Source organism: Mirounga angustirostris, unplaced genomic scaffold (assembly GCF_029215605.1).
Source record: "Mirounga angustirostris isolate CCGP_5_RB_7025 unplaced genomic scaffold, mMirAng1.0.hap1 SCAF_1, whole genome shotgun sequence".
NCBI lineage: Eukaryota > Metazoa > Chordata > Mammalia > Carnivora > Phocidae > Mirounga > Mirounga angustirostris.
The window spans coordinates 159,443,943-159,470,811 of NW_026991709.1; the positions used below are offsets into that span (position 1 = coordinate 159,443,943).

Here is a 26,869-nt window from a genome sequence, read left to right on the forward strand (position 1 = left end):
GTCTTGGCCTCTGTGCCCCATTCTTCACCCCCCCCCCCCCGCCCTCCCGTCGTGTTTGGCAAGCAATCAGCTTGGTTTTAAGCTAAAGGATTTACAAAACTTCGAAGTATTGAGTGAACAGAGAGACTCAACAAAGCAACAAGCACTCCCCTCCCCACCCCCACCCCAAGCCTTTTTGCAGTTTCCGAAAAAAGCAGTTTCCTTCACAGAAAGCCCTAGTGCTCCATGTTTGTGACAAAATCCATCCCTTAGGACTGATGCCAGGAGAAAACAGTAAGATCCAGAATTTCCCCTGCAGCAGCATTTTCTGAAATGTAAACAGTTTATCAAATATAATTTATTCAGAAAAAAATACAATGTTTTAAGAACTTAATTCCAATAGGCTGACAGAACCCAACAGCTGAGCAGAAAACAGCCTTCTGTGAGCAGTACCAGGTCAGGGCTGAGAACCGCCAGCAGGTCTAGCTTTGAGAGAAGGCTCCACCGGTCATACCAGGTATAAAGGACCCTATGAATGATTGATGGTGGTGGCCCCCTACTCTTCCCAGGCTGCCCATTTGCTCCACTGTGGGTTCCTGGTTGCAGCCAGGATAGCCACTCACTCCTGAATCCATAACTGTCAAGTAACACTGTGCGACCTCATCCCAACGCAAATCCACACACATACAACACAAGCACCTATTATCAGCAACAATATTTAGTACAGCAAATCGCAGTCTTAGTCTGAAAATCCGGTGTTACTGGTTGTGAGGCCGCTTGGCTACGGGCTCCTCCTCCTTCTCCTGCTTCAGCCATCGTTCCAGGAGTCCTGCACCCCCTCTCTTGGTGGGGAGTGGGCTCTTTTGCAGGACCTGGCTGGACCACTGGGGCACATCTGACTCTGCCTTTGGGGTTGTTTTGGGCTCCTCCTTTTTGGGTGACTTTGTGGCCAGCCATTGCATCATCTTCTGGCTACTACCACTTGCCTTGAGCTCCTAGGAGGAAGAAGAGAATGTTTACACCACCCAGCTCAACCTTTTGGGAACAGGCCAGCTTCAAGGGAAGAAGCAGGCTCAGAGGCATTAGGTACTGACCCAGGCTTGGAAAGTACTACTGAGAGCCAGATGGGGCCCCTGGTCAGGAGCGGGGAGAAGGCAGGAGCGGCTGAGTGTGCTCCAAGGGGCGCGAGGGACCGGGAGGAGCCCTCAGCGCGGGCCTCGAAGACGAGGTGTGTGGGACCAGTCAGTGAGAGGAGAGAGCTGACAGGCATCCCAAACAGGCGCATTCTCACAGAAGAGGATATAGTTCAGGGTGACCAGGCTGAGCGCTGGGAAGTGAAACCGAAGAGGAATGGCTTCAGTCACCAGCATTAAAGATTCAGCTGAGGCTGAACAGGCTGACCTGTTTCCCCACTGTGCAGCCTCTCCTCGCCCAGCACTGCCCCCTCCTGCTCTCTCACCCCTGCAGCCCAAAGCTGAACGGAAGGTCCTCAATTCCCATAATGCCACTTGTCCAGAATGGGAATTCTTCAGGAGTAAAGACCATGGCAGAAATGGGGTAGTGTCCAGCACAAAATGAATGTGTATCATTACATTTTTAGAGACATCTAATGAATAAAAGGATCAGGATTGCAGGAGTTTGCAGAGAACTGAGACAAAAGAAAAAAGATGACATGGAGTATGGAAAACTTAGAAACTTTCAGAAAAATGGGGGGTAGCTGTTTTGTAATCATTGTCCTTAACACGTCTCAGGCATTCTAAGATGTCTATTCTTGGAACACTACTTAAGTCCCTCGGTGCCACCTGGAAACAGCTGCTATTCCTAAACCTTTGCTCTGGAACTTCTATTCCCACTGAAGGTCTTTGGCCTGTTCACCTTCCCTTCAAAATACAACTGGATCCTTCCTTGCCAATTCTAAAAAAGTTAAAGTTCATGGCAGGAATGTTCTCAAATCCTCCTGAAGGAGTATAAGGATTGGAACTCCTCCAACTTGTAGTTGGGAAAGCAGAGGTACAGAAAAAAGAAAAAAACTCCACAGTTGCGGACAAAGATACAGTTATGGACAAGGTCTCCTCTGTCTTTCGTAAGTCACCCTCTAGATTAGGAGTCCTCAAACTTGGTTTATCAGACTCACTGAAGCAGCTTTTAATGACACAGAAGCCCAGGCCCAGCCAGCCCTGAATACTGACTCAAGAGGTCTAGACAGGGTCCAACATTTTATATTTTGAAAGAGCTCTCCTGAGGAGTCTGCGTCACAGCCAGCTTTGAGAATAGCGCTCTGCTTAACCTTGCCATACATAAGGAAATGTGAGTCTTGGAAGGTTTAAATTAAAGCTAATAGTGAAAGGCCATATCCTAAAAGAAAAAGATATTCTGACAGAAGACAGAAAGTTCAGAAAGGACCATCAGTCACAGGCCCCTACCTTTTTGACCAGTAAGTTGAGAGGAGCCAGACATTCAGGAGTGTTGTTTCGGGTGTTGTTCACCACGCAAGAGACTGGATGGAAGGCGATGTTCTCTGTGGGGTGGATTAACTTCAGAGCTTCCCGAGTGGAGACCTCACCAAAGTCAAGCCATTTAGAGACTTCCTCCTCTCCATCTAATATGGCAGGCATCCTAGTCAGTGAGGTAGAGATATTAGCTGGGAGGTAGAGGGAGGGTAGGGACAGAAGGGAGACCTGAGTCAGCACGAATCATCCTAAGGATAAGCTTGTCCTCTCTCTACACCTCATGTGCCGATTTGCTGCCAAGTGTCCCCTGACCACAACTTGACAGGGCACGAAATTCAACCCTAGAAGAGCTAGCTTACAAAGTTTCATGGCAAAGACAATGAATAGTGCTATGACTGGATCCAGTGCACTCCAGTGTACATCCTGATCGGTGAACTTTCTAGGACTAAGCCTAGAATTAAAGGGACAATTTGTCTATCAGTAATAATCTCTAGATTTACAGTAAGAAAGAGTTATTCACATAATTGTGAACTCTAGGAAACTATGCCTCAGGAAGCAAGGATGCTGCTGCCTAAGATGACTCCTGGAGATAGTAGGAAAAGATTCTATGTTTAGCTTCCAGTTTTATGTCCTAGGCCAATGTGAAGCACGCCACACATTCACTGGTGGGTGGCACAGTTGATTTTAGGAGATAAATGCATGAACATCTATTTTAATAATTAAAAGTCGTAACTTCAACAAATCAAACGTGTACTTTAAAAAATACTTTACAATTGGGGCACCTGGGTGGCTCAGTGGGTTAAGTGTCTGACTCTTGATTTTGGCTCAGATCATGATCTCAGGGTCATGAGATGGAGCCCCACACCGGGCTCCACGCTCAGTGGGAGTCTGCTTGAGATTCTTTTCCTCTGCCTCTTCCCCCTGCTTGCTAGCTCTGTCTCAAATAAATAAATAAATCTTAAAAAAAAATTTAGTTTCTGATGAATGGCATCTCTGCATTGTATTATATAGTTCAGTTCGAAGTAGTTGGGAGCGCTTTACTTTTTTTCTTTTTCTTTTAAGATTATTTATTCGACAGAGGAGAGAGCGAGTGAGAGCAAGAGCAAGGGGAGCGGCAGACAGAGGGAGAAGCAGACTCCCTGCAGAACAGGGAGCTCAACCTGGGGCTCGATCCCAGGACCCTGAGATCATGACCTGAGCCGAAGGCAGACACTTAACCAACTGAACCACCCAGGTGCCCCTGCTAATGCTTGTTTTTAAAATGTCGCCTGTTCCACTGTGATTGCTATGTTAGAGAGCAATTTCAGCATAATAAAAATTTTGTGTTTATAGTTTTGTCTGTGAGAAACACAAGGTGAACGCACAGGCAACTGCACCAACTTGAACGGAGCCTTCTAGGAACACAAAGAATGCACACGTACACACACCTCAAACATTGACAGCTACTGTGTTGTGATTCACTACACGTTATCTTCCAAAGTTGTGTTTTGCTCTTATTTTGCATTTGTGAACTTCTCCCTATATAAAAAACCCTCTTCATTCAACATCTCACACATGTCAAAGCTTTGTAGCTCAAAACATGCAAAGCAGTGCATGTAGGTGGAAAATTTTTAAGTACTGACAAGAAGCTTGAACTATTAGAGCATCTTCAAAGTAAAAAGAGAACATGTGGTATCTCCTTAGCAACAGACATAAAGGAATCCACCAGTGACAACATTGTGAAAATAAAAGGAATGTCTATGACTGCAACAACTTCAAGAAGTATCATGAAGTCAGTATCAGTCAGGCCTAAAGGAACAGAAACAGAAACAATGAAGAGATTCCTTATCCTATGGACTGAATGCCAAATAGTGAAAAAACTGCTTTCTCAAAAAGAGAATGCACAATCTGAAAGACCACAGAAGTGGCTCCTCCGAGTGCTAGCAATGAATGGCTTGGTGGTTTCAAACAGTGATGGAATTTCCAAAGCTTTCAGTGTCAGGAGAAGACATGAACATGAATGAAAGTGTCGGAAGAATTTTCGGCAGTTAATAAAGTCGTTAATTGCAGAAGGGGGCTATACACTGGATCAAAATGTTCAATTTTGATTAAATACATATCTACTATAAATGCATGCCTTGAAGGAACATTTCTTTTTCTTTTTTAAGATTCTATTTATTTGACAGAAAGAGACAGCGAGAGAGGGAACACAAGCAGGGGGAGTGGGAGAGGGAGAAGCAGGCTCCCGCTCATCAGGGAGCCCGTTCTCCCTCTCCCATTCCCCCACTTGTGCTCTCTCGCTCTTTCAAATAAAATCTTAAAAAAAAAAAAAAAGATTTTATTTATTTGAGAGAGAGCACGAGAGAGCAAGAGCACAGAGGAGAGTGAGAGGGAGAAGCAGACCCTGCTGAACAGAGAGCCCTTCATGGGGCTCAATCCCATAACCCTGAGACCATGACCTGAGCCAAAGGCAGACACCTAACCAACTGAGCCACCCAGGCACCCCCAACATTTCTTTTTTTACCCCCGAGATCAGATCATGACCTGAGCCAAAGACAAACATTTAACCAACTGAGCCACCCAGGCACCCCTTGAAGGAAAATTTCAAAGGCAGAAAAACATGCCCCAGGATTTAAGGCCACAAAAGAGCACAAATTTTGCGTAATCTTCCCTCCATTTCATGATAGCTTATAAGCTACAATTTCTCTGACACTCATTTTTCACAAGCAAATTCTGGAACTTTCTAAGGTAAAGTGCCATATTTAACGTAATATCTATGTAGACAACTGTGGTACTGTTTTTAATAGATCCCTATTATTTTTTAACGTGTTCCTGATAAATTTTTAGGTGTTGTCCCCCTAACCCTGCTTTTTCCATAAGTTCTTGGGTTTTCACTGTACAGTCTGGCACAATGTAGTGCCTTTTAGGAATGCATGTCATATTATAGCCAAACTGACCATAACTGTATTTTGCAAAGCAACTGCTACCCTCTAAACTTATGCACTGAATCCAATAGCTACTTATCTAAAAGCAGAGTACAAACCCTCCTCTGAATCCTTTCGGACCCAGGGATAAGAACTGTGACTTGCCTAGGGTGAATGTCATTCAAACTTTTGCAGGAATCGACTGTGATGATGGTGTAGGAATACAGGAGGTCTCCTTCTGGGGACTCCCAGCAGTCAAAGATCCCCGCCATTGTCAGCAGCCTCCAGTTGTCCCAGACTTTCTCCCAGTGCTCGGGACTGTCCACGGCACCAACATTACCTGACTGGAAGCAAAATACATGGGCAGATTAATACTCAGCAGCCCCCTCCTACACATAGGTTGGGTACTACTATAGACTTAACATGGCAATCATCTTACAAGTACTTCAGCCCATGTGTTATTAACTCCTCTTGACCCACTGTCCCAAAAGTAAGAAGTTTAATGGCAAGTACCAACCGAAGCTATGGATTTATGGATCCTTAATGCTTTTAGAATACAATCCAACACCACCAATGGGCATTCAGGCCTTTCACAATCCAGCCCATCATTCTAGCTTTTACTAATAATTTTAATTTGAGGGGCGCCTGGGTGGCTTAGTCGGTTGAGCGTCTGCCTTCAGCTCAGGTCATGATCCCAGGGTCCTGGGATCGAGTCCTGCATCAGGCTCCGTGCTCAGCAGAGAGCCTGCTTCTCCCTCTCCCTCTGCCTGCCTGTTCTGCCTACTTGTGATCTCTCTCTGTCTGTCAAATAAATAAGTAAAATCTTAAAAAAAAGATAAAATAATTTAATTTGAACCAAATCCAGCGGTCTATAAATTAAGCCTGTGTGCAATTTCATGCCTTTTTATCTTGCCAGAGCAACTTCCTCTGCCCAAAATGTCCTGCCATTTCTCATCATGCCAGCTCCTACTTGCCATTTAAGATTCAGTTCAAGACCCAGAATACAGAAAGCTGGGAAGAGTACCCCCTCTACCCTTACAATAAGAAAAGAGCTAGATAATCTACAAAAATCATAACTTTTCATTTTTATTATTTTATCTTTTTTTATTTTTTTTATTTTCAAGCCCCACATGGAGCCCAGTGTGGGGCGTGAACTCATGAACCTGAGATCCAGACCTATCATATCAAGGGTTGGACGCTTAACCGACTGAACCACCCAGGCGCCCCCAAAATCATAACTTTTCTTAAACTCATCAGAAAACTGAGGTCACTGGGCAACCAACTGGCATGAACTTTAGGAGAAGACAGGGGCCTCCAAAGGAAGATAGAGACATAAGTACTGGCTGACTGGTGGCAAGAGGAGAAAGACAAGGCCTTCATTCAGATAAAATTATTACCAAATTGCTAAGAGCAGTGTATGGGCTGGCCTGAGAGCCCAGAACCCCTGGGAGCTGTGGATGTCTGGGGAGTTCGCATCAGCTTGCTGGTTTTTTGTTTTTTTTTTTTAATTTAAAGATTTTATTTATTTATTTGACAGAGAGAGAGACAGCGAGAGAGGGAACACAAGCAGGGGGAGTGGGAGAGGGAGAAGCAGACTTCCCGCTGAGCAGGGAGCCCGATGCGGGGCTCGATCCCAGGACCCTGGGATCATGACCTGAGCTGAAGGCAGACGCTTAACGACTGAGCCACCCAGGCGCCCAGCTTGCTGGTTCTTCTCCATCAACTTCCCCAGCTGCTCACAAGAAAGATGGGGGCAGAGCAGGAGACTAGAGAAAGCCTGCCTTGCTGGTACATGCCTAGAGGAGGGGAGCTCTCTTACATCAGGAAAGGCAGGAAAGCCTCACCCAGTCATTTCTCCTCTAAGGAGCAAAAGCCTTAAGGGGCCAGGGTATGGGTAATAAAGCCTACTGCCCCTAAGATACAGGTAAAGACCCAATGAGTCTGGGGAAAGGTAAATGAAAAATCCCTCTACTCCCCTGGGGAAGGAATAGGATCCCTGAGAAAGCCTGAGCCTGACAGCCAGGGCCACAGATCTGCCTGAGAATGAGGCTGTATGAAGACAATGAACACTCTCCCACCCTTTATATCAGCAAGCATCACATGGACAGGAACAGCAGCCTAATTCTAGGGAAGGGGCAAGAGCATAGAGAGATCCTTTCCAAAGCACAGGCCTAAAAGGGAGGTACTACAGCTGAAAGAAGCAGGGCTACTGAGATAAACTGTCTGGAGAATCACCCTTACCCTGAACACAAGATGGCACAGAGAAATTTAAAGCCTATAGTGAGTAAAGGTAATTGTAACAACAAACCCAGTTCAACTCCTAATAAGATCGGCTCAACCTCACACACTAATGGCCTATTAGAAGGATAAGTGTATCCATTCCCAGACATAATTATTTATCTCAGTCTCTATGTATGGCAATCAATCAAAAATTACAAGACAAACAAAAAAGCCAGAAAACCCAATGAACTGCCAAGAGATATAGAAATCAACAGAACCAGACTCAAGATATTTCTTTTCCCGGGGCGCCTGGGTGGCTCAGGCGGTTAAGTGTCTGCCTTCGGCTCAGGTCATGATCCCAGGGTCCTGGGATCGAGCCCTGCATCGGGCTCCCAGCTTGGCGGGGAGCCTGCTTCTCCCTCTGCCTGCCGCTCCCCTTGCTTGTGCTCTCTCTCTCTATCTCTCTCTGTAATAAATAAATAAAATCTTAAAAAAACAAAAAGATATTTCTTTTCCCAAATACTAAAACTATCAGAAAGGGAATTTAAAATAAGTTTAATTAATATGTTAAAGGCTCTTGTAGAAAACGTAGACAACATACATTAACAGAGAAAAAATCTTGGGCACCTGGGTGGCTCAGTCGTTAAGCGTCTGCCTTCGGCTCAGGTCATGATCCCAGGGTCCTGGGATCGAGTCCCACATCGGGCTCCCTGCTCCGCGGGAAGCCTGCTTCTCCCTCTCCCACTCCCCCTGCTTGTGTTCCTGCTCTCACTATGTCTCTGTCTGTCAAATAAATAAATAAAATCTTTAAAAAAAAAAAAAAATCTTGGCAAAATAAGAAAGAAGACTTGACAATAAAAACTACCCAAACTAACGCACAGAGAAAAATAAAATACACAGAAGAGAACATTCAAGAACTATGGGACAATATCAAATTGTCTAATATGTGTAATTAGAATCCCAGAAAGTGAAGAGCAATGGGTAAGAAGAAATACCTGAATATATGATGGATGAAAATTTACCAAAAATTATGAAAGCATCAAATCACAGATCTGAGGGGGGCTCAGAGAACATGCCAAACACACAAACACACAATGTATAAAAACTACACATATCATATTCAAACTGCTGAAAACCAAAGAGAAAATCTTGAAGGCATTAGGCAAAGAGGATGTTGGAAGCACATATTACAAACAGAAGAAAAAAGATAAAAATTACAGTAGACTTCTCAAAAGAAACTAGAAGAGCCAGAGGCAATGGAATATTTTTTTTTAAGTGCTGGAAAAAAACCCAAAAAACTGCCAACCCAGAATTCTATACAAAGTGAAAACACCATTCAAAAATGCAGACAGTGATGCCAGGTGCTGGGGGCAGAAAAGGACTAAAAATGGGCACGGGGGAGAAAAACCACAAGAAGCTCTTAACTCTAGGAAACAAACTGAGGGTTGCTGGAGGGGAGGTGGGTGGGGGGATGGGGTAATGGGGTAACTGGGTGATGGACATTAAGGAGGGCATGTGATGTGATGAGCACTGGGTGTTAGACACAACTGATGAATTACTGAACATTACATCTGAAACTGATGATGTACTGTATGTTGGCTAGTTGAATTAAAAAATGGGCATGAGGTTTCTTTTTGGGGTGATAATAATGTTCTGAAATTAGACAGTGATGATGGTTACGCAACATTTTGAATACTAAAACCACTATACACTTTAAAAGGGTGAATTTTATTAAATGTAAGTTATAGCTCATAAAGAGAATCATGATGATTAAAAAAATGAACTAGATGGTTTTTTGGACAAACAAAAATAGAATTCATTACCTGCAGGCCTACACTACAAGAGGTATTTTTTTTTAAAAGATTTTATTTATTTATTTGACAGAGAGAGAGAGAGAGAGAGAGCAGGAACACAAGCACGGGGAGTGGGAGAGGGAGAAGCAGGCTTCCCGCCGAGCAGGTAGCCCGATGCGGGGCTCCATCCCAAGACCCTGGCATCATGACCTGAGCCGAAGGCAGACGCTTAACGACTGAGCCACCCAGGCACCCTACTACAAGAGGTATTAAAAGAAGTTCTTTAAGCTTAAGGGATATGATACCAGATAGAAACTTGGATCTACCCCAAAAGTAAAGATCCATGGAAATGGCTAAAAATTAGGGTAAATGTAAAATGTATTTTTTATCACTCTAAAATATAATTGACTAAAGCAAAATAGTAGCATGTATTGTTGAGTTTATAGCATATGAAAAAGTAAAACCTATGACAATATACCAAAAGATGGGAGGAATCAGGAATATACTGTTATAAAGTTCTTATACTACACAAGAAGCAGTTTATTCTTTAAATGCAGATTATTAATTTAAAATGTATCCTATTGGGACACCTGGGTGGCTCAGTCGGTTAAGCGTCTGCCTTCAGCTCAGGTCATGATCCCAGGGTCCTGGGATCGAGTCCCACATCGGGCTCCTTACTCAGCGGGAGCCTGCTTCTCCTCTGCCTTCCGCTCCCCCTGCTTGTGCTCGCTCTGACAAATAAATAAGTAAAATCTTAAAAATAAAAATAAAATGTATCCTAGAGAGCAGCTATCAAAAACATTTTCTAGAGGCGCCTGGGTGGATCAGTCAGTTGAGTGTCTGCCTTTGGCTTAGGTAACAATCCCAGGGTCCTGGGATCAAGCCCCACACTGGGCTCTGTTTGGTGGGGAGCCTGCTTCTCCCTCTCCCTCTGCTTGCTGCTCCCCCTGCTTGTGCGTGCTCGCTCTCTCACTCACTCTCAAATAAATAAATAAAATCTTTTTTTTTTTAAGACTTTGTTTATTTGACAGCGAGAGAGGGAACACAAGCAGGGGGAGTGGGAGAGGGAGAAGCAGGCTTCCTGCTGAGCAGGGAGCCCGATGCAGGGCTCGATCCCAGGACCCTGGGATCATGACCTGAGCCGAAGGCAGACGCCCAACGACTGAGCCACCCAGGCGCCCCTAAATAAATAAAATCTTAAAAAAAATTTCTTAAAGAAGTAAAAATAATAAGCCAACAGTGGAGACAAAACAGAATCATAAAAAGTACTCAATTTAAAAGCAGCCAGGAAAAAAATGAGAAAAGGAAAAAAAAGCTAATGAAACAAAACAAAACAAAAAAGCTAATGAAAAAGAAAACTAGCAAAATAGTGAATTTTTAACCCCATCAGATTGATAATTATATCAAATGTAAATCTTCTAAACACCCCAAAATTCCTTCCTCTAGGAAGCCTTCTGTGATGCCCCAGTCTGAGTTATATGCTCTCCTCTATGCCCCCATAACCTTACAAGCATGCCTTCCTTGAGCATCAGCCTGTGACTGTTGACTTGGGTGTCTTGGCAGTCGAGCTTCAAGGATAGAAATCATGTCTTCTGAACTTCCAGGAGACTAGCAGCAGGACCATATACAATGGTATATGGTTAATAAATGTCCACTGAACAAACAGATACATTTTTAAGTAGGCTCCATGGCCAGCTAGAGCCCAGTGTGGGGCTTGATCTCAAGACCCTGAGATCAAGACCTGAGCCAAGATTGAGAGTTGGATGCTTAACTGACTGAGCCACCCAGGCGCCCCCAGATACATTTTGATAGGGAAGAAAAATTAGATAGAATTGAGAACGTGCCATCCTACTTAATCCACATAAGTGCTTAAAAGTCTCTCAAGAAGAGTGCCAGAGGAAAATGCTCTTTTCGGATATATAATTTCTAGTCGGAAAAGCTAAGCACTAGAAATCTTATGGATTGGTTCCCTCAAGAAAGAAGCCCCAGAATTCTGACTGTTAATTTATTTACTTATTTTAAAGATTTTATTTATTACTATTTTTTTAAAGTAGGCTCCACACTCAGCGGGAAGCCCAATGTAGGGCTTGAACTGAGCTGAGACCAAGAGTTGGATGCTTAACCAACTAAGCCCACCCAGGTGCTACTAAAGATTTTTTTTTAAAGATTTTTAAAAATTTATTTATTTGAGAGAGAGAATGAGAGAGAGAGAGCAGGAGAGGGGGGAGGGTCAGAGGGAGAAGCAGACTCCCCGCAGAGCAGGGAGCCCGATGCGGGACTCGATCCTGGGACTCCAGGATCATGACCTGAGCCGAAGGCAGTCGCTTAACCGAGCCACCCAGGCGCCCTAAAGATTTTATTTTTAAGTAATCTCTACACCTAGTGGGGCTCGAACTTACAACCCTGAGATCAAGAGTCACATGCTCCATCGACTGAGCCAGCCAGGAGCCCCCAATAATTCTCAATTTTTTAAAATTTAAATTCAATTAGCCAACATATAGTAACATCATTAGTTTCAGATGTAGAGTTCAGTAATTCATCAGCTGCATATAATACCCAGGGCTCATCACATCACATGCCCTCCTTAATGCCCATCACCCAGTTACCCCATCTCCCTACCCACAATAATTCCCAATTTTAATGAAGCAAACTGATGAGAATGCAAAGGCTTTAGCAGTATCAAAGCAATAAATGTGATTAAAATGAAAACATGTTGGCATGCCTTATTTTTTTTCAATTTCCTTATAATGTTATGTGAACAGGCTAAATTTTTTGTCTTAAAGTGAGAGTTCTTTTTTTTTTTAGATTTTATTTATTTATTTATTTGAGAGAGAGAGACAGAACAAGCAGGGGGAGGGGCAGCTGTTAAGGGAGAAGCAGGCTCTCTGCTGAGCAAGGAGCCCGATGTGGGACTCAATCCCAGGACCCCGGGATCATGACCTGAGCCAAAGGCAGACGCTTAACTGACTGAGCCACCCAGGCGTCCCTTAAAATGAGAGTTCTATGAGGGGATTGTTAAATATAGAGTCACCATGTGACCTAGCAAATCTACCCCTAGGCATAAACCTAAGAGAAATTAAAACATATATTCATACAAAAACTTGTAAATCAATGTCCACAGAGCATTATTTGTAGCAGTCAAAAGCAGAAACAACCCAAGTGTCCATCAACTGGTGAATGAATAAACAAAACATGGCCTATCCATACAATGGATAAGCCATAAACGAGCAATGAAGTAGTGACACACGATACCACATGGATCAACCCTGAAAACCTAATACTGAGTAAAAGAAGTCAGACACAAAAGACCACATATTGTATGATTCTAAATATATTAAATGTCCAATATAGGCAAAACTACAGAGACCAAAAGATTAGTGTTTGCCTGGGCAGGGGGAAATAGGAAACAGAGAGTGATGGATAATGGATATGGGGCTTCTTTTCAGGGTGATGAAAATGTAAAATTAGACAGTAGTGATGGTTGTACAACTTTGAATATACTAAAAAAATCACTGACTTGCATTTTTTTTTTTTTTTTAAAGATTTTATTTATTCATTCATGAGAGACAGAGAGAGAGGCAGAGGGAGAAGAAGGCTCCCAAGGAGCAGGGAGCCCGATGCGGGACTCGATCCCAGGACCCTGGAATCATGACCTGAGCCGAAGGCAGACGCTTAACCATCTGAGCCACCCAGGCGTCCTGACTTGCATATTTTAAAAAGGTGAATTTTAGGGCACCTGGGTGGCCCAGTTGGTTAAGCGACTGCCTTCAGCCCAAGTCATGATCCCGGTGTCCTGGGATTGAGTCCCACATCGGGTTCCCCCTGCTCTGCGGCGAACCTGCTTCTCCCTCTGCCTCTGCCTGCCACTCCCCCTACTTGTGCTCTCTCTCTCTCTCAAATAAATAAGTAAAATCTTTAACAACAACAACAACAAAAGGTGAATTTTATGGGTGCCTGGGTGGCTCAGTCGTTAAGCATCTGCCTTCAGCTCAGGTTATGATCCCAGCGCCCTGGAATCAAGCCCTGCATTGGGCTCCCTGCTCCGCGGGAAGCCTGCTTCTCCCTCTCCCACTCCCCCGGCTTGTGTTCCCTCTCTCGCTGTCTCTCTGTCAAATAAATACATAAAATCTTAAAAAAAAAAAAAAAAAAGGTGAATTTTACGGTGAATTATACCTTAATAAAGCATTTATTTTTTAAAAAATTCTGTGAAGAAAGAAACAAAATGTCCTTCTTTGGATTAGCCTCTCTAGCCCTTTCCAAATATCTACTGTGAATGCTGTTGACAATACCTTTTCTGTTTTGGCTTGGGGGAAGTAGATGAAGTATGGCTGCTTTTCGCTAGTAACCTCACATCGCTGCCACTCATAGAATCCATCTGCTAAAACGACACAGCGTCTTCCCTTTCCGAGAGGTACCTGAGGGAAAATGTGAGTAAGATAGGGTCTTAGTGACAGAATGTGTCATGGACTTGAGTTAAAATCTCAGGTCCACCAATGTATGACCTTAGAGCAGTTATTTAATTTCTCTGTAACTCTCTTTTCTTATGCATAAAGTCATCACTCACACAGCTGTTGAAAAGATTAAATAATGTACTCCAGCTCCAGCTGCATTTAATTTAAGTACATGAGAACCTCCAAGTGAAAACAGTCTAGTTGAACCCAGTCAACCTACAGAACATGAGAAATAACAATAGTTTTGTTTTAAACCACTAAGTTTTGGGATGACTCATTATACAGTAATATATATTAATAGTACTCAACATTATTAGCAACTGGGAACACACTTTCCAGGAGAACCTTATTATATTTCTCAGGTATATAAGGCACTAACAGCTCTGCTGGAAAAAAGAACAGAGTATGTGCCTTTTCCCTAGACCTGCTACCTACCTTGAAGGAACATTTCTCCATTATGGTATCACTACGACAGTTGGAAGTGTTGAACTTCAGCTTAGAAGGATCACTCTCTTTGAACCAAGATGGGACCAATCCCCATCGCATGGGAGCAATGATACGTTCAGATGAGTCTGCACCCTGTAATGGAAAAGGTTAAGATCCAGTGAGGAGATAATGAAATTTAGAAAACCAAATGTAGCACACGCATTACATTACACTGAAATACAAAAAATACAGATTATTAAAAGGGAAAGATTCTACTTGAAAACGATTTTATTTATTTATTTATTTTTAAGATTTTATTTATTCATTTGAGACACAGAGATAGAGAGAGAGAGAGAAAGCATGAGCAGGGGGAGAGGCAGAGGGAGAGAGAGAAGCAGGTTCCCCGCTGAGCCAGGAGCCCTATGTGGGGCTTGATCCCGGAATGCTGGGATCATGACCTGGGCCGAAGGCAGACGCTCAACCATCTGAGCCACCCAAGCGACCCAAGAGTTCTTTTTTTTTTTTTAAGATTTTATTTGTCAGAGAGAGAGAGCACAGGCAGGGGGAGAAGCAGGCTCCCCACTGAGCAAGGAGCCCAATGTGGGGCTCGATCCCAGGACCCTGGGATCATGACCTGAGCCGAAGGCAAACACTCAACCAACTGAGCCACCCAGGCATCCCTTGAAAACAATTTTAATAATTTATCACGATGTGAGTAACTTGAGGTCTTCAGCATTTATTAGAATGTAAGACATATTGCTTGGGTAGGGTGGGGGATACAAAGAAGTTTAGTCTGTAAACGGTTACTTAGTGCCTCCTATGAGACATAGTGCTAGGCCTAGCAGTTCATGTGGTCCTAGCTCTCAAGAAGCACAGGTCACAGACAATGATAATACAGTGAGGTACATGCTATGATCAAGGCATGCACAGGGTGCCGTGGGGCACATGCAAAAGTGTTTAACCTCAAAGGGCTTGCACAATAACATGCAAGGCCACAAAGACATAAAAATATTAATAATTTGAGATACAACAGGCTAATGGCCATATAAGTGGTACAGATGAAGAGTAGCAAAGGAGTTCAGTGGAGAGTGATCTGTGAGAGATGGAATGGATAAGTTATCAACTCCTCAGAAGGAGCAAAAAGACAGGGGTGGGGTGGGGTGATTCTTTAATTAGATCCCACAAGAGGTACAGAATTCAGACAAAGAGATGGGAGGGAAGACCAGATGTAAAATTAAATGAACAGGGGTGCCTGGTTGGCTCAGTTGGAGAAGCACGTGACTCTTGATCTTGGGGTTGTAAGTTTGAGCCCCTCAATGGGTGCAGAGATTATTAAAAGCAAACAAACTTTAAAAAAATTAAATGAACAAAGAGGCAATGTCAAGAATGGGTAGGAAGTGGTTTTGTGCAGCAAAGTAATATAATAGCAAGCCTGAGGATGCTATTTTTTGGAGGGCCTGCTTACAAGGTTGGCCCTCAGCATCTGGGAACTTGGATTTTGAGTTTTCCCCCTTTCCTAACTGATAAGGATGGTTTGGTTTACTGTGTCTAGTCTGTGCAAAAATGAGGTTTATGCCTAGCATCTGCTTTCCTTCTGAGAGTCTGGAATTTTGGTGCTTGCTAGGCAGAGTACCCAATAAAAACCTTGGGCTTTCGGGGGGCTGGCTCAGTCCATGTGACTCTTGATCTCAGGGTCATGAGTTCATTCCCCATGCTGGGTGTGGAACCTATTTAAAAAAATAAAATAGGGGCGCCTGGGTGGCTCAGTCGGTTAAGCGACTGCCTTCGGCTCAGGTCATGATCCTGGAGTCCCGGGATCGAGTCCCGCATCAGGCTCCCTGCTCAGCGGGGAGTCTGCTTCTCCCTCTGACCCTCCTCCCTCTCGTGCTCTCTGTCTCTCATTCTCTCTCTCGCAAATAAATAAATAAAATCTTAAAAAAAAAAATAAATAAATAAAATAAAATAGAGGGCGCCTGGGTGGCTCAGTTGGTTAAGCGACTGCCTTCGGCTCAGGTCATGATCCTGGAGTCCCGGGATCGAGTCCCGCATCGGGCTCCCTGCTCGGCAGGGAGTCTGCTTCTCCCTCTGACCCTCCTCCCTCTCGTGCTCTCTGTCTCTCATTCTCTCTCTCGCAAATAAATAAATAAAATCTTAAAAAAATAAATAAATAAATAAAATAAAATAGAGGGCGCCTGGGTGGCTCAGTTGGTTAAGCGACTGCCTTCGGCTCAGGTCATGATCCTGGAGTCCCGGGATCAAGTCCCGCATCGGGCTCCCTGCTCGGCAGGGAGTCTGCTTCTCCCTCTGACCCTCCTCCCTCTCATGCTCTCTGTCTCAAATAAATAAATAAAATCTTGAAAAAAAAAAAAGAAAGAAAAAAATAAATAAAATAGGGGCGCCTCAGTGGCTCAGTGGGTTAAGCGTCTGCTTTCGGCTCAAGTCATGATCCCAGGGTCTTGGGATCGAGCCCCATATTGGGCTCCCTGCTCAGTGGGTACCCTGCTTCTCCCTTTCCCACTCCCCCTGCTTGTGCTCCTCTCTCTCTCCCCCAAATAAATAAAATCTTTAAAAAGATAAAATATTTTTTTAAGGATTTATTTATTTGAGAGAGAGGAGAGTGCGTGCCAGAGTAGGGGGAGAGACAGAGGGAAAGAGAGAATCCTCAAGCAGATTCCCCACTGAGCATGGAGCCCGATGCGGGGTTGAATTCTAGGACTGAGATCATGACCTGAGCCCAAATCAAGAGTTGGCCCCTTAACCGACTGAGCCACCCAGGTACCCTAAAATAAAATCCTTAAGAACAAAATGGAACAAAACAAAGCAAAACAAAACAAAACAAAAAACCACCTTGGACTTTCAGTTCCTAATGGGTTGCCCTGGGCAGAAACACTGCACATTACATTTTTCATTGCTGGAAAAGAAACATGCCTGGTGTAGCCCCCCTCACAGGAAGGAGGGAAGACAAGGAAGACTGTGCATGGATTTTTTCCCAGATTCCTAGTGGTGTCTTTTTCCTTTGCTGATTCTATTATGTATCCTTCCACTGTAACAAACCTTAGCCTTAATATGCCTTATTTGTTGAGTCCTTCCTAATGAAGCTCCAAATGTGGGGGTACCCTTGGGGGGACCCCAACACATGGTTGTTAAAATTTGGGGAGTAACTGGCCCCTTGAGAACTTGATTAAATCTACAGATTAAAACGCCTACTTATGCGTGCATGCACGTGCATACACACACACACAGACACACTATTCTATATGGTGTGCAGAAGAGTGCATTCTGGGTGCTACCATGATGGTCTGGGGGTAAGGATATGGTGAGTCTCATGATGGTAGTAAGAATAAAAGACACCAGGGGCGCCTGGGTGGCTCAGATGGTTAAGTGTCTGCCTTCGGCTCAGGTCATGATCTCAGGGTCCTGGGATCGAGTCCCACATCGGGCTCCCTGCTCCGCGGGAAGCCTGCTTCTCCCTCTGCCTCTCTCTGTCTCTAATGAATAAATAAATAAAATCTTAAAAAAAAAAAAAAAAAAGAATAAAAGACAGACTAAAAACAAAATTGTGATGGTAAATGGAAAAGAAAACAGGTCTGATTAAATTTTCAAGCCTAGAAGAATGAGCAAAAGAAAAAAATCTGAAGAGGGGCTTGATTTGGGGAAAGATGTGTTGATTTAAGATAATAGTGGGACATCTATAGCAGTTCTTTGTTTTATTTTCAAGTCTGTAGCTATAGCAGTTTAAAGAAACGGTTGCAAAATCTTTGACACTCCTCTCACTGAGAGCTGGAGGTGTATGTTCCCTCCCCTTAAATCTGGATGGGCCCGTGATTCACTTGTAACCAACATAATGTGGCACAAGTGACACTGTATGATTTCTAAAACTAGGTCAGAAAACGTGTCAGCTTCTTCCTCGCTTGCTGAGACACTCCTTCTGAAGCTCTGAGCTGCCAAGTAAGAAATCCAGCCACCCTAACACTGTCATGCTGAGAGGAAGCCCAGGCTACATGGAGAGGACACACATAAGTGTTCTGGTCAACAGCCTCAATTGAGAATCAATGCCAATTGCCAGGTAAGTGAGTGAAGATACCTCTAGATCAGAGGCTGGCAAATTTTTCTGAAATGGCCAGATACTAAGTATTATAGATTTTGCAGGTCATACAGTCTCTATTGCAACTATAATATAACTACTGTTACAGGGACAAAGCAGCCATAGATAACAGATAAATGAATGGATGTTTTTGTGTTCTGTAACATTCCTGCTCTAGATGATTCTAGCCCCAAATGCCAGGTCTTCTCAGGTGAAGCTCAGACTTCAAGGAAGAGACAAACCACACCTGTAATGCTCTGTCCTCATCCCTCACTGGTGAACAGAACAAAAAGTTTGTTTAAAGTCACTAGAATAAGGGGCGCCTGGGTGGCTCAGTCGGTTAAGCGTCTGCCTTCGGCTAAGGCATGATCCCAGGGTCCTGGGATCGAGCCCCGCATCAGGCTCCCTGTTCGGCGGGAAGCCTGCTTCTCCTTCTCCCTCTCCCACTCCCCCTGCTTGTGTTCCCTCTCCCGCTGTGTCTCTCTCTGTCAAATAAATCAATAAAATCTTTAAAAAAAAAAAAAAGTCACTAGAATAAAATCCAATGCAGCTATTTATTATGTCCAACAAGCACTCAGAGATATGGAATTAAAGCTTAGGAGAGAGGCAGCATAGTACAAATAATGGGTCAGCAAACTTTCTCTGTGAAAGGCAGATAATAAATATTTTTGGCTTTGTGAATCCATATAGTCTCTGTTGCAGTGACTCAAGCAACTCAACTCTACTGCCACTGGTATTATGAAAGCAGACAAAGAATGAAGGAGCGTGGCTGTGCTCTAATAAAACTTTACAAGAACAGGCAGTGGGCTAGATTTGATCTGCGGACCAGTTTGCCAACCCCTGGTATAGAGGAAAAAATAAAGCCTTTACAAGAAGACCCTGGTTCAAAAATCCCATCTCTGCTACTTACGAGGTTGGACTAATCTCAACTTCCTGGACCCTCAACGTTCCTTATCTGTCAAAACAGAGTGAACAATACCTACTTTGCAGGATCATTTAAATGCATGACATGAAATAAGCACACAGATTATAGTTTAGTATTTTTCTAAGTTTAGAATTAAAAACAAATAGTAAAATTTTCTATGTGAAGGTGACTGTTAAGGTCGTGAGGACAAAGTTTCTTAGAAAGTAAATCAGGGCTCCTGGGTAGCTCAGTCAGTTAAGTGTCCAACTCTTGATTTTGGCTCAGGTCATGATCTCAGGGTCTTGAGATTGAGCCCTGCATAGGGCTCTGTGCTCAGAAAGGAGTCTGCTTGAGATTCTCTCTCTCAAATAAATAAATCTTAAAAAAAAGTAAATCAAGCACAGGATTTAACCTGGGGGTACAAAAAGAAAACAGAGAAATGAAGGAAAACAGAATCTAAGAAAAAGTACCTAGAGAAATGAAAGTAGAATGAGAAAGAATGAGTAGAAAGAGAAAAGTCAAGAGGATACAATTCTAAGATAAGAATCATCAGCGGTGGTACCGTCTCCAAAAGGCTTCCCTTTTGTTTAAAGCTAATCTCTCCATTGTGCTCCTTATAAAATCATGTCCTCTTACTTCCAAAATCTTGCCTTATCAGATAATCTCCTTCTCTTTCTCTCTCTCACACACACATACACACACTCCATTTTCATTATTCATGGCAGTTAGGTTCTACAAAGTCACTGTGAACACTGAATTAGTGAATAGTGGAATACTGAACTGCTGCTCTTAGGGGAAATAGAGGGTTAGGTTCCCACCTACCTACGGAGACATTTTTATCAACTGAGCAGTAATAACCTTGTTCTGTATTTCTGTTTAAAGACACTTTAATACATATAGTTGATTCATTAATGTTGAATTCATGACCAACAGCACTGTAATTCATGCCTGAATGATGTTTATCTAATATGTTTTTCCCTATAAGGCATATTACAACCTTCTTGCACTTAAGAATACAAACCAGCACTTTAGCGTTATGCTTGGGGACAATTTTAAACAGTGAAATCACCAACAAAAAGCACAGGAATGCAAAAAACATAGCACTAAATCAACTCCAAGAAGGGTACTTGTTTACAAGGTAAGAGCTAAAACAAGAAGGTAGAGCTTTGCTGGGAATGTGTACATTGGGTGACTCAATTTCCTCTATTCTATACGTCCATGAATGACTTCAAAAGCAACATGAGTATTATTTTGGGGAATACAAATCATTTTAGAAAGTAGGCAAATCTGCAACTTGAAATCCACAAAATAATGAGGATCAACTATGTGTGTGTATATATGTGTATGTATATATATATATACGTGTGTGTATTCTTCCCCTTAAAGACAGAGGAAGCCTGGTTATATTGTATGCCAAGAGGCAGGAAAAACAAAGGCAATTAATGAGCATGCACTGTAAGTAAGGAAAAGACTACCCTGGAAGAAATGGTAGCATAGCTGAATTTAACATGAATTTGCTCCTTGGTGAGTTACAGAGACTATACCAGGTGGAGTTGTCACACAAAGTAAACTTTATTTGCAGCAAATAAGATGGGGGTAAGTGGAGATGGGGGTGTGGTGAGTCCGTTCCTTTTATTTAGGGTTAGAATGAATATTCAGAAAGGGGAGCTTTATCATCGCCTGTAAAAGTGGGCATAAAGTTGCGCAGACGTACTTTGAAAACTTGCCTATAATGCCTCTTATGTTATGTTAATGAAGCCTGGGCTCCAACTAGGGCAGAGGCTTTAACATTATAAAGAAGCAGAGGTAACTGTAGGATAAGGGTAAAGGGGCTATGCACAGGCTCTGAAGCGGGAATAAACTGGGTGGGGCTTGGGATCATTATCTCAAGCAAGGAATGCAGGACCTTGTTTACTTCTGAAACAGCACTGGGAGTTTTACCACTGATTTGCCTCTGATAAGGTTAGGCTATTTCCTGGCCTGGTAGACACTGTTAGTTTTGCATTCCCTTTGTTCCCTTAAAATCCTTAACTATTGAGGTTGGTTTTTTTTTTTTTTTTTTTTTTGATGGGTTAATTCTGACACCTCCTGGGAAGTTTTGCAAGAAGTGAGCTTAGGGTGCCTGGGTAGTTCACTCTGTTGAGAGTCCTCTTGATGTGGACCGGATTCATGGTCTCAGGGTTGTGAGGTCAGACTCTGTGCTCAGCTGGGAGTCGGCTTGAGAGCCTCTCTCTCCCTCTGCCCCTCTTCTCCCCCACCCCCTGCACACTCTCCCTCAAATAGATAAAGTTTTTATTTTTAAAGATTTCCATTTATCTAAGAGAGAGAGCGTGTGCGTGCGAGGAGCAGGAGTGGGGGGGAGGGGCAGAGGGAGAGGGAGAAGCAGACTCCCCACTGAGCAGGGAGCCTGACTTGGGGCTGGATCCCAGGACCCAGAGGTCATGACTCCAGCTGAAGGCAGATGCCCAACCAACTAAGCCACCCAGGTGCCCCAATAAATAAAATCTTAAAAAAAAAAAAAAAAAGTGTGCTTAGGCAAGCAAAGCCAGTAGGACACAGATCACAGAAAATAGCTGGGGGCCTAAAATGACTTCTCTTGCGTCATGAAAGCTATGTCTCATCTTTCTTTTTCTGGGGACCCCCCTAACTATTTCTGTTTAAAGTAGGGTAGAGAATGTAAATCCAAGTGTTAATCTCATGTGAGATAGGAGGAAGAGAAAGAATGCACAGGGCTTTTGGGGCGCCTGGGTGGCTCAACTGGTCTTGATTTTGGCTCAGGTTGAAAACTCTTGAGTTGTGAGATCAAATGCTTTGGGCTCTGTGATCAGCAGGGAGTTTGCTTGAGATTCTCTCCCTCTGCCCCTCCCCACACTAATGCACACGTGTGTTTGCTGTCTTTTGAAATAAATCTTAAACAAAACAAAACGAAGAAAAACAGCTTTTGTGAATCCTCTCTTCAAGAATCAAATGTGCCTTCCAAGCAGAAGAGCCCCCTATCCAAAGCATAAATGAGGTAACAGTACAGAATGGTCATTTAAATGATCTCTGATCAGGAATTTGCAAAACAACAATACTCTAAATTTGACATTCTCAACATGCAATTTGACAACCCTTCCCCACCACCAAGATCTAACAGGGAGAAAGGGGGGTATGCTGCTGGCATCTGGTGGGTAGAGGCCAGTAATGCTGCTAAACATTCTGCAATGCACAGGACAGCATCCCATCCAAAATGTCAAGAGTGCCAAGGTTGAGAAATCCTACCTTCCAAATCCCACTGATCATCACCTTTAATGTTAGTGTGTTCACTGGACAATTCTAAGCCAAACCCAAACATGAGGCTGCCCCCTAATGGGAACAATAAGTAGAAAATGGCTGAGAAGCCAAAATACTGAAAATATTGCTCAATATTAGTCATCTTTTCCTTCTACCCTTTTGGACTTGTGACCAGAACAGCTGGTAGAGCTGGGGTGGATAAATGAAAGAGGAAGTAATTGCAAATAGTGGTTTCAAATGCAAATGCTGCAATCTATACACATGTGCTGGCCACTGATACATATTAATGATCAGCTGAAATGATTCTAATTTTGTTTTACAACTTGTAGGTTTGAGACAAATGTAACCTTATTTATCAAAATTAGGAAACCCCAGCAATCTTAACAAAATTTATTAGCGATGTGGAGTCAAAATACTACATTAGTAAATTCATACCACTGATGGAAAGGGAGGGAAGCTATGTTTGCTAGGAGCTCCATCTTCTCCATTCCTAGTTCCAGGAAGCATCCACTGGAGTGGTTACGGAAAGTGGTCTGGACCTCAGTCCCAGCTCTGTCCCCTCACTTACTGGGTAACCTAAGACAAGTCACAATATCTCTACACTTCTGTCTTTACATCTGTTAAACAAATTTTTCTTCCAGCTAACATTCATTCTGTAATTCTAAAGACGTGATATAGAGAGAACCAAGGCTAAAAAAGGCACATACATTTAATCCGTCTCTCTTTTCACTTCAATTAGGCCTTCTTTTGAAACATGTTTTATTATTCTTTTCCAGTTAAGGTTCCCCATGATACTTATTTTGATTTCCCTCTCATTAAAAAGGTTTTTAGTTTCAACAGGGAAGGATGCACTCAGTAAAAACAGCTCAAGAATAAACTATTTCATGTATATGGCTTCATTCAACCAAAAAGATCGTGTTATTCGGTATGCTTATTTCAAATAATATAGAAATGAACCTTGACTACAATATTATCACAAGAATTCTGATAAGTAGCAGGGGTACAACTGACTTTATAAAGTGATTTAAGTATTACAGATCAAACAGAATAAAAATCCAGGATGGAAACAATCATGATTTTTAATAACCTACCAAGGGCATTTAAAATGCTTAAGATACGGAGGGGCGCCTTGGTGTCAGTTGAGCATCTGACTCTTGGTTTCAGCTGGGGTCCTGATCTCAGGGTCCTGGGATCAAGCCCCATCAGGCGCCTCGCTCAGTGTGGAGTCCGCTTGGGATTCTCTCTCTCTCCCTCTGCCTCTGCCCCTCTCGCTTGTGCTGTCTCTCTAAAATAAATACAGTCTTGGGGCATCTGGGTGGCTCAGTCGTTAAGCATCTGCCTTCGGCTCAGGTCATGATCCCAGGGTCTTCGGATCGAGCCCCGCATCAGGCTCCCTGCTCTGCGGGGAGCCTGCTTCTCCCTCTCCCACTCGCCCTGCTTGTGTTCCCTCTCTCGCTGTGTCTCTCTGTCAAATAAATAAATAAAATCTTAAATAAAATAAATACACTCTTAAGATAAATAAAATGCTTAAGACATGGAGAAACCATTCATTTCTGGAATTAAGCATTTTATTTACTGCATACTAGCACTGGTGCTCAGGTGCATGCACACACGCCCACACACACATTCAGGAGATAAAGAACCAGAACATGATTATGAACTACTGGTCACTCCAACACTACAGAGGTAAATACTATAGAAACAATGAGTGCAATTGAACTTCAGACAACCAAACCAACCGCATCTGTTCCTAGCTTCAGTAAAAGACAAACATAAACAGAAGCAGAAAAAAATAGAAACTTCATGTTAAGAAACCCAGAGGTGTTTCAGATTAGCTCGTCGTAATCCTGCTCTAGGCCTAGAGATTCTGGTTCATCTGGCCTGGTAAGGGGCAGGAAATCTTTTTTTTTTTAAGCTACTCAAATGACCCTGATGATCGGTGAGGTTTGAAAGATGCGGTCTTAAGCATATTCAAATAGGGGGGGCTCAAATAAATTTGGCATGCATTCCGATGAACCCTGAAATGAGCCCGAAGAACACTGCATCATCGTGTTCCCCCCCCCCCAAAGATTTTATTTATTTATTTGACAGAGATAGCGAGAGAGGGAACACAAGCAAGGGAAGGGGCAGAGGGAGAGGCAGGATCCCCGCTGAGCGGGGAGCCCGATGCGGGGCTCGATCCCAGAACGCTGGGATCATGACCTGAGCCGAAGGCAGACGCCCAACGACTGAGCCACCCAGGCACCCCACGGCATCATCTTCTAAGATGAGAAGATACCGATCAAACTTCTCTTTGCAGTGAGGTCCGGAGTGGTTCTCAACGGGGGGTCAGAACCCGTGAGCAGAGGCTGAGCGCGCGCCAAACCCAACCCAAGTGGATGAGCATTCCCTGCGGGCCCAGAAGCCGGCCCGGCACAGACACCAGCGGTTACCTTCTCAAAGTGCAGTCGCGACAGAAGCACTGGGCTGTTGGACTGAGGGCTCTTGTTGTACGAGGGGCAGTACTTGTCGGAGTCCTTCCACTCGGGGAGCCGCTGCCGGCCCTGCCGGTCCCGATAGGCGCAAGCTCGGGCCAGCACATCTTTAGGCAGGTGACAGGAGGTGCGCCCGCACATGCTCCCGCGCGGCCCGGCACAGCCTGGAGACGAGAACACGGCGGGGCGGTCGCGCTAGCTCACGGTCTCCCCGCCGCCGGCTCGTGCCAGCCTCGCCGAGACCGGATACACTGCGGGAAGGCGGCCCGCCCCGAGGCGCCATTCTTCAGCTCAGCCGGCGGCCGAGAGAGGCACGGGGGCGAGGGGCGGTCAGTGCTGGAGCAGCACGCCCTGCCTCCGCCGGACCCTTTCCGGTCCGCCTACTCTCCTCCCCCACCCTCGGGGCACCGACTGCGGGCGGGGGGAGAGGCTCCCGCCCGCTACCCTCCAGCACTGCAGCCTGCGCCGCCAGGAGGCCGGCTCTCCGGGCGGGAACTCGACCTGCTCCCTAGGGCCAGGGCCCCCGCCGCCCCCGCCGCCCCTCACGTCCACCTCGGCCCGGCCGCCCGCCCGGCCCCGCCTCACCTCACGTCCACCTCGGCCCGGCCGCCCGCCCGGCCCCGCCGCCCCTCACGTCCACCTCGGCCCGGCCGCCCGCCCGGCCCCGCCGCCCCTCACGTCCACCTCGGCCCGGCCGCCCGCCCGGCCCCGCCGCCCCTCACGTCCACCTCGGCCCGGCCGCCCGCCCGCCCCCGCCTCACCTCACGTCCACCTCGGCCCGGCCGCCCGCCCGGCCCCGCCTCACCTCACGTCCACCTCGGCCCGGCCGCCCGCCCGGCCCCGCCTCACCTCACGTCCACCTCGGCCCGGCCGCCCGCCCGGCCCCGCCGCCCCTCACGTCCACCTCGGCCCGGCCGCCCGCCCGCCTCGCCTCACGTAACTCAGCTCGCCCCAGTCCCCCTCCACCCCGCCGCCAACGCCGCCTCACTTCACGTCCACCTCCGCCCTGCAGCCCACAACGCCCTCCTACCGCAGGCTCTTACACGCTGCGGGCCCGCGCTCTGGCGTCAGGCCCCGCCCCCAGCGCGGGCGGCCCCGCCCCCAAGTGGCGGGAGGTTCCCGCGGCGTCCCGCGCGCCCTGGAATCTGAATCTTCTGAAAAGACCCCAAGGGAAGGCTATGACCCGGAGCCCCGCTCTCCTCCATCTTCGCCCTTCCCCCTGCGGGGTCCGCTCCGAGAGCTAGCCGCAAGAACGGGCTGGGGCCGGCTCACCCTCGCGGCGCTGGCAGAGACCCTCGATGTGTCCCAGGGAGCGTGAGGTGCCCTTGTTTGTATAGCGAGAGCCAGGACTAGGGCACCGGGTCGTTGTAGGGATAACAGGAAACATTCTCTTTACTTCGCAGTGAGGCTAACCGCCTCAGAGTTTTGGGCCAAAAATTGAGAAACAATCAGGAAAACGTCCATGAATCACACGTCACTCTCATACTTCAGTGGGCACCAGAATGTGACTTTCCAGGGCCTTCACCTACTTCCCCACCCCCAAATCTGAATTTCTAAGGGTGAGGCCTAGATTTTTTAAAGAACAGGCTTTGCAGGCCTACTTCGGCCATGAAATTAGCAAAGCCACCTGGCTTTAGTTTAACAGCAGCTGAGGGGGCCTCTGAGCCTGCTCCCTTGCGACATAAACCAAGGATTTCTGCATCTTCAGCCAACAGAGTGCTCTCTAAGGGCTGTTCTTCCCCTCTGGGCATTCACTGAATTGGGTGCAGGCAAACCTCAGTGCACATGCTAGGAAATGCCCAAATAATCCACCCAAACCCTCTGAGGGCTCCATTCATCACCTAGAGAAGGAGGGCGATGGTGAGGATGCAAGAACAGGCACATGACCTCAGTGACTGCTGTCATGACCTGC

At 45.2% G+C, this 26,869-nt stretch overlaps 1 protein-coding gene across 4 annotated transcripts; it reads right to left on the bottom strand.

Moving 5' to 3' along the window:
• Positions 1 to 317: 317 nt before the first annotated feature.
• HMCES (5-hydroxymethylcytosine binding, ES cell specific) lies at positions 318 to 26,037 on the bottom strand. 4 transcript variants are annotated; one of them, XM_045904230.2, is made up of 7 exons: positions 25,946 to 26,037; positions 24,916 to 25,121; positions 14,232 to 14,375; positions 13,635 to 13,760; positions 5,498 to 5,676; positions 2,403 to 2,595; positions 318 to 974 (listed from the first exon to the last, which is right to left on the bottom strand). In XM_045904230.2, exons 2-7 carry the CDS (start codon positions 25,096 to 25,098, stop codon positions 738 to 740), a joined length of 1,062 nt encoding a protein of 353 aa, XP_045760186.1. In that variant the 5' UTR covers positions 25,099 to 25,121; positions 25,946 to 26,037; the 3' UTR covers positions 318 to 737. The 4 variants fall into 4 exon arrangements, with proteins under 4 accessions (XP_045760186.1, XP_064447411.1, XP_045760187.1 ...); XM_064591341.1 differs by having other exon boundaries at positions 25,988 to 26,005; XM_045904231.3 differs by lacking the exon at positions 25,946 to 26,037 and adding an exon at positions 25,543 to 25,661.
• Between the last annotated feature and the right edge of the window lie 832 nt (positions 26,038 to 26,869).

Bases quoted from the DNA above. Each gene is read 5' to 3' on its own strand.
- HMCES (XM_045904230.2), bottom strand. From the start codon at position 25,098: ATGTGCGGGCGCACCTCCTGTCACCTGCCTAAAGATGTGCTGGCCCGA. The intron at 5,677-13,634 runs GTATTGTCAACA...TTTTGCTTCCAG, and splicing joins CCCAAGCCAAAACAGAAAAG to TCAGGTAATGTTGGTGCCGT. The intron at 975-2,402 runs GTAGGGGCCTGT...TCTTCCTCCTAG, and splicing joins TCAACTTACTGGTCAAAAAG to GAGCTCAAGGCAAGTGGTAG.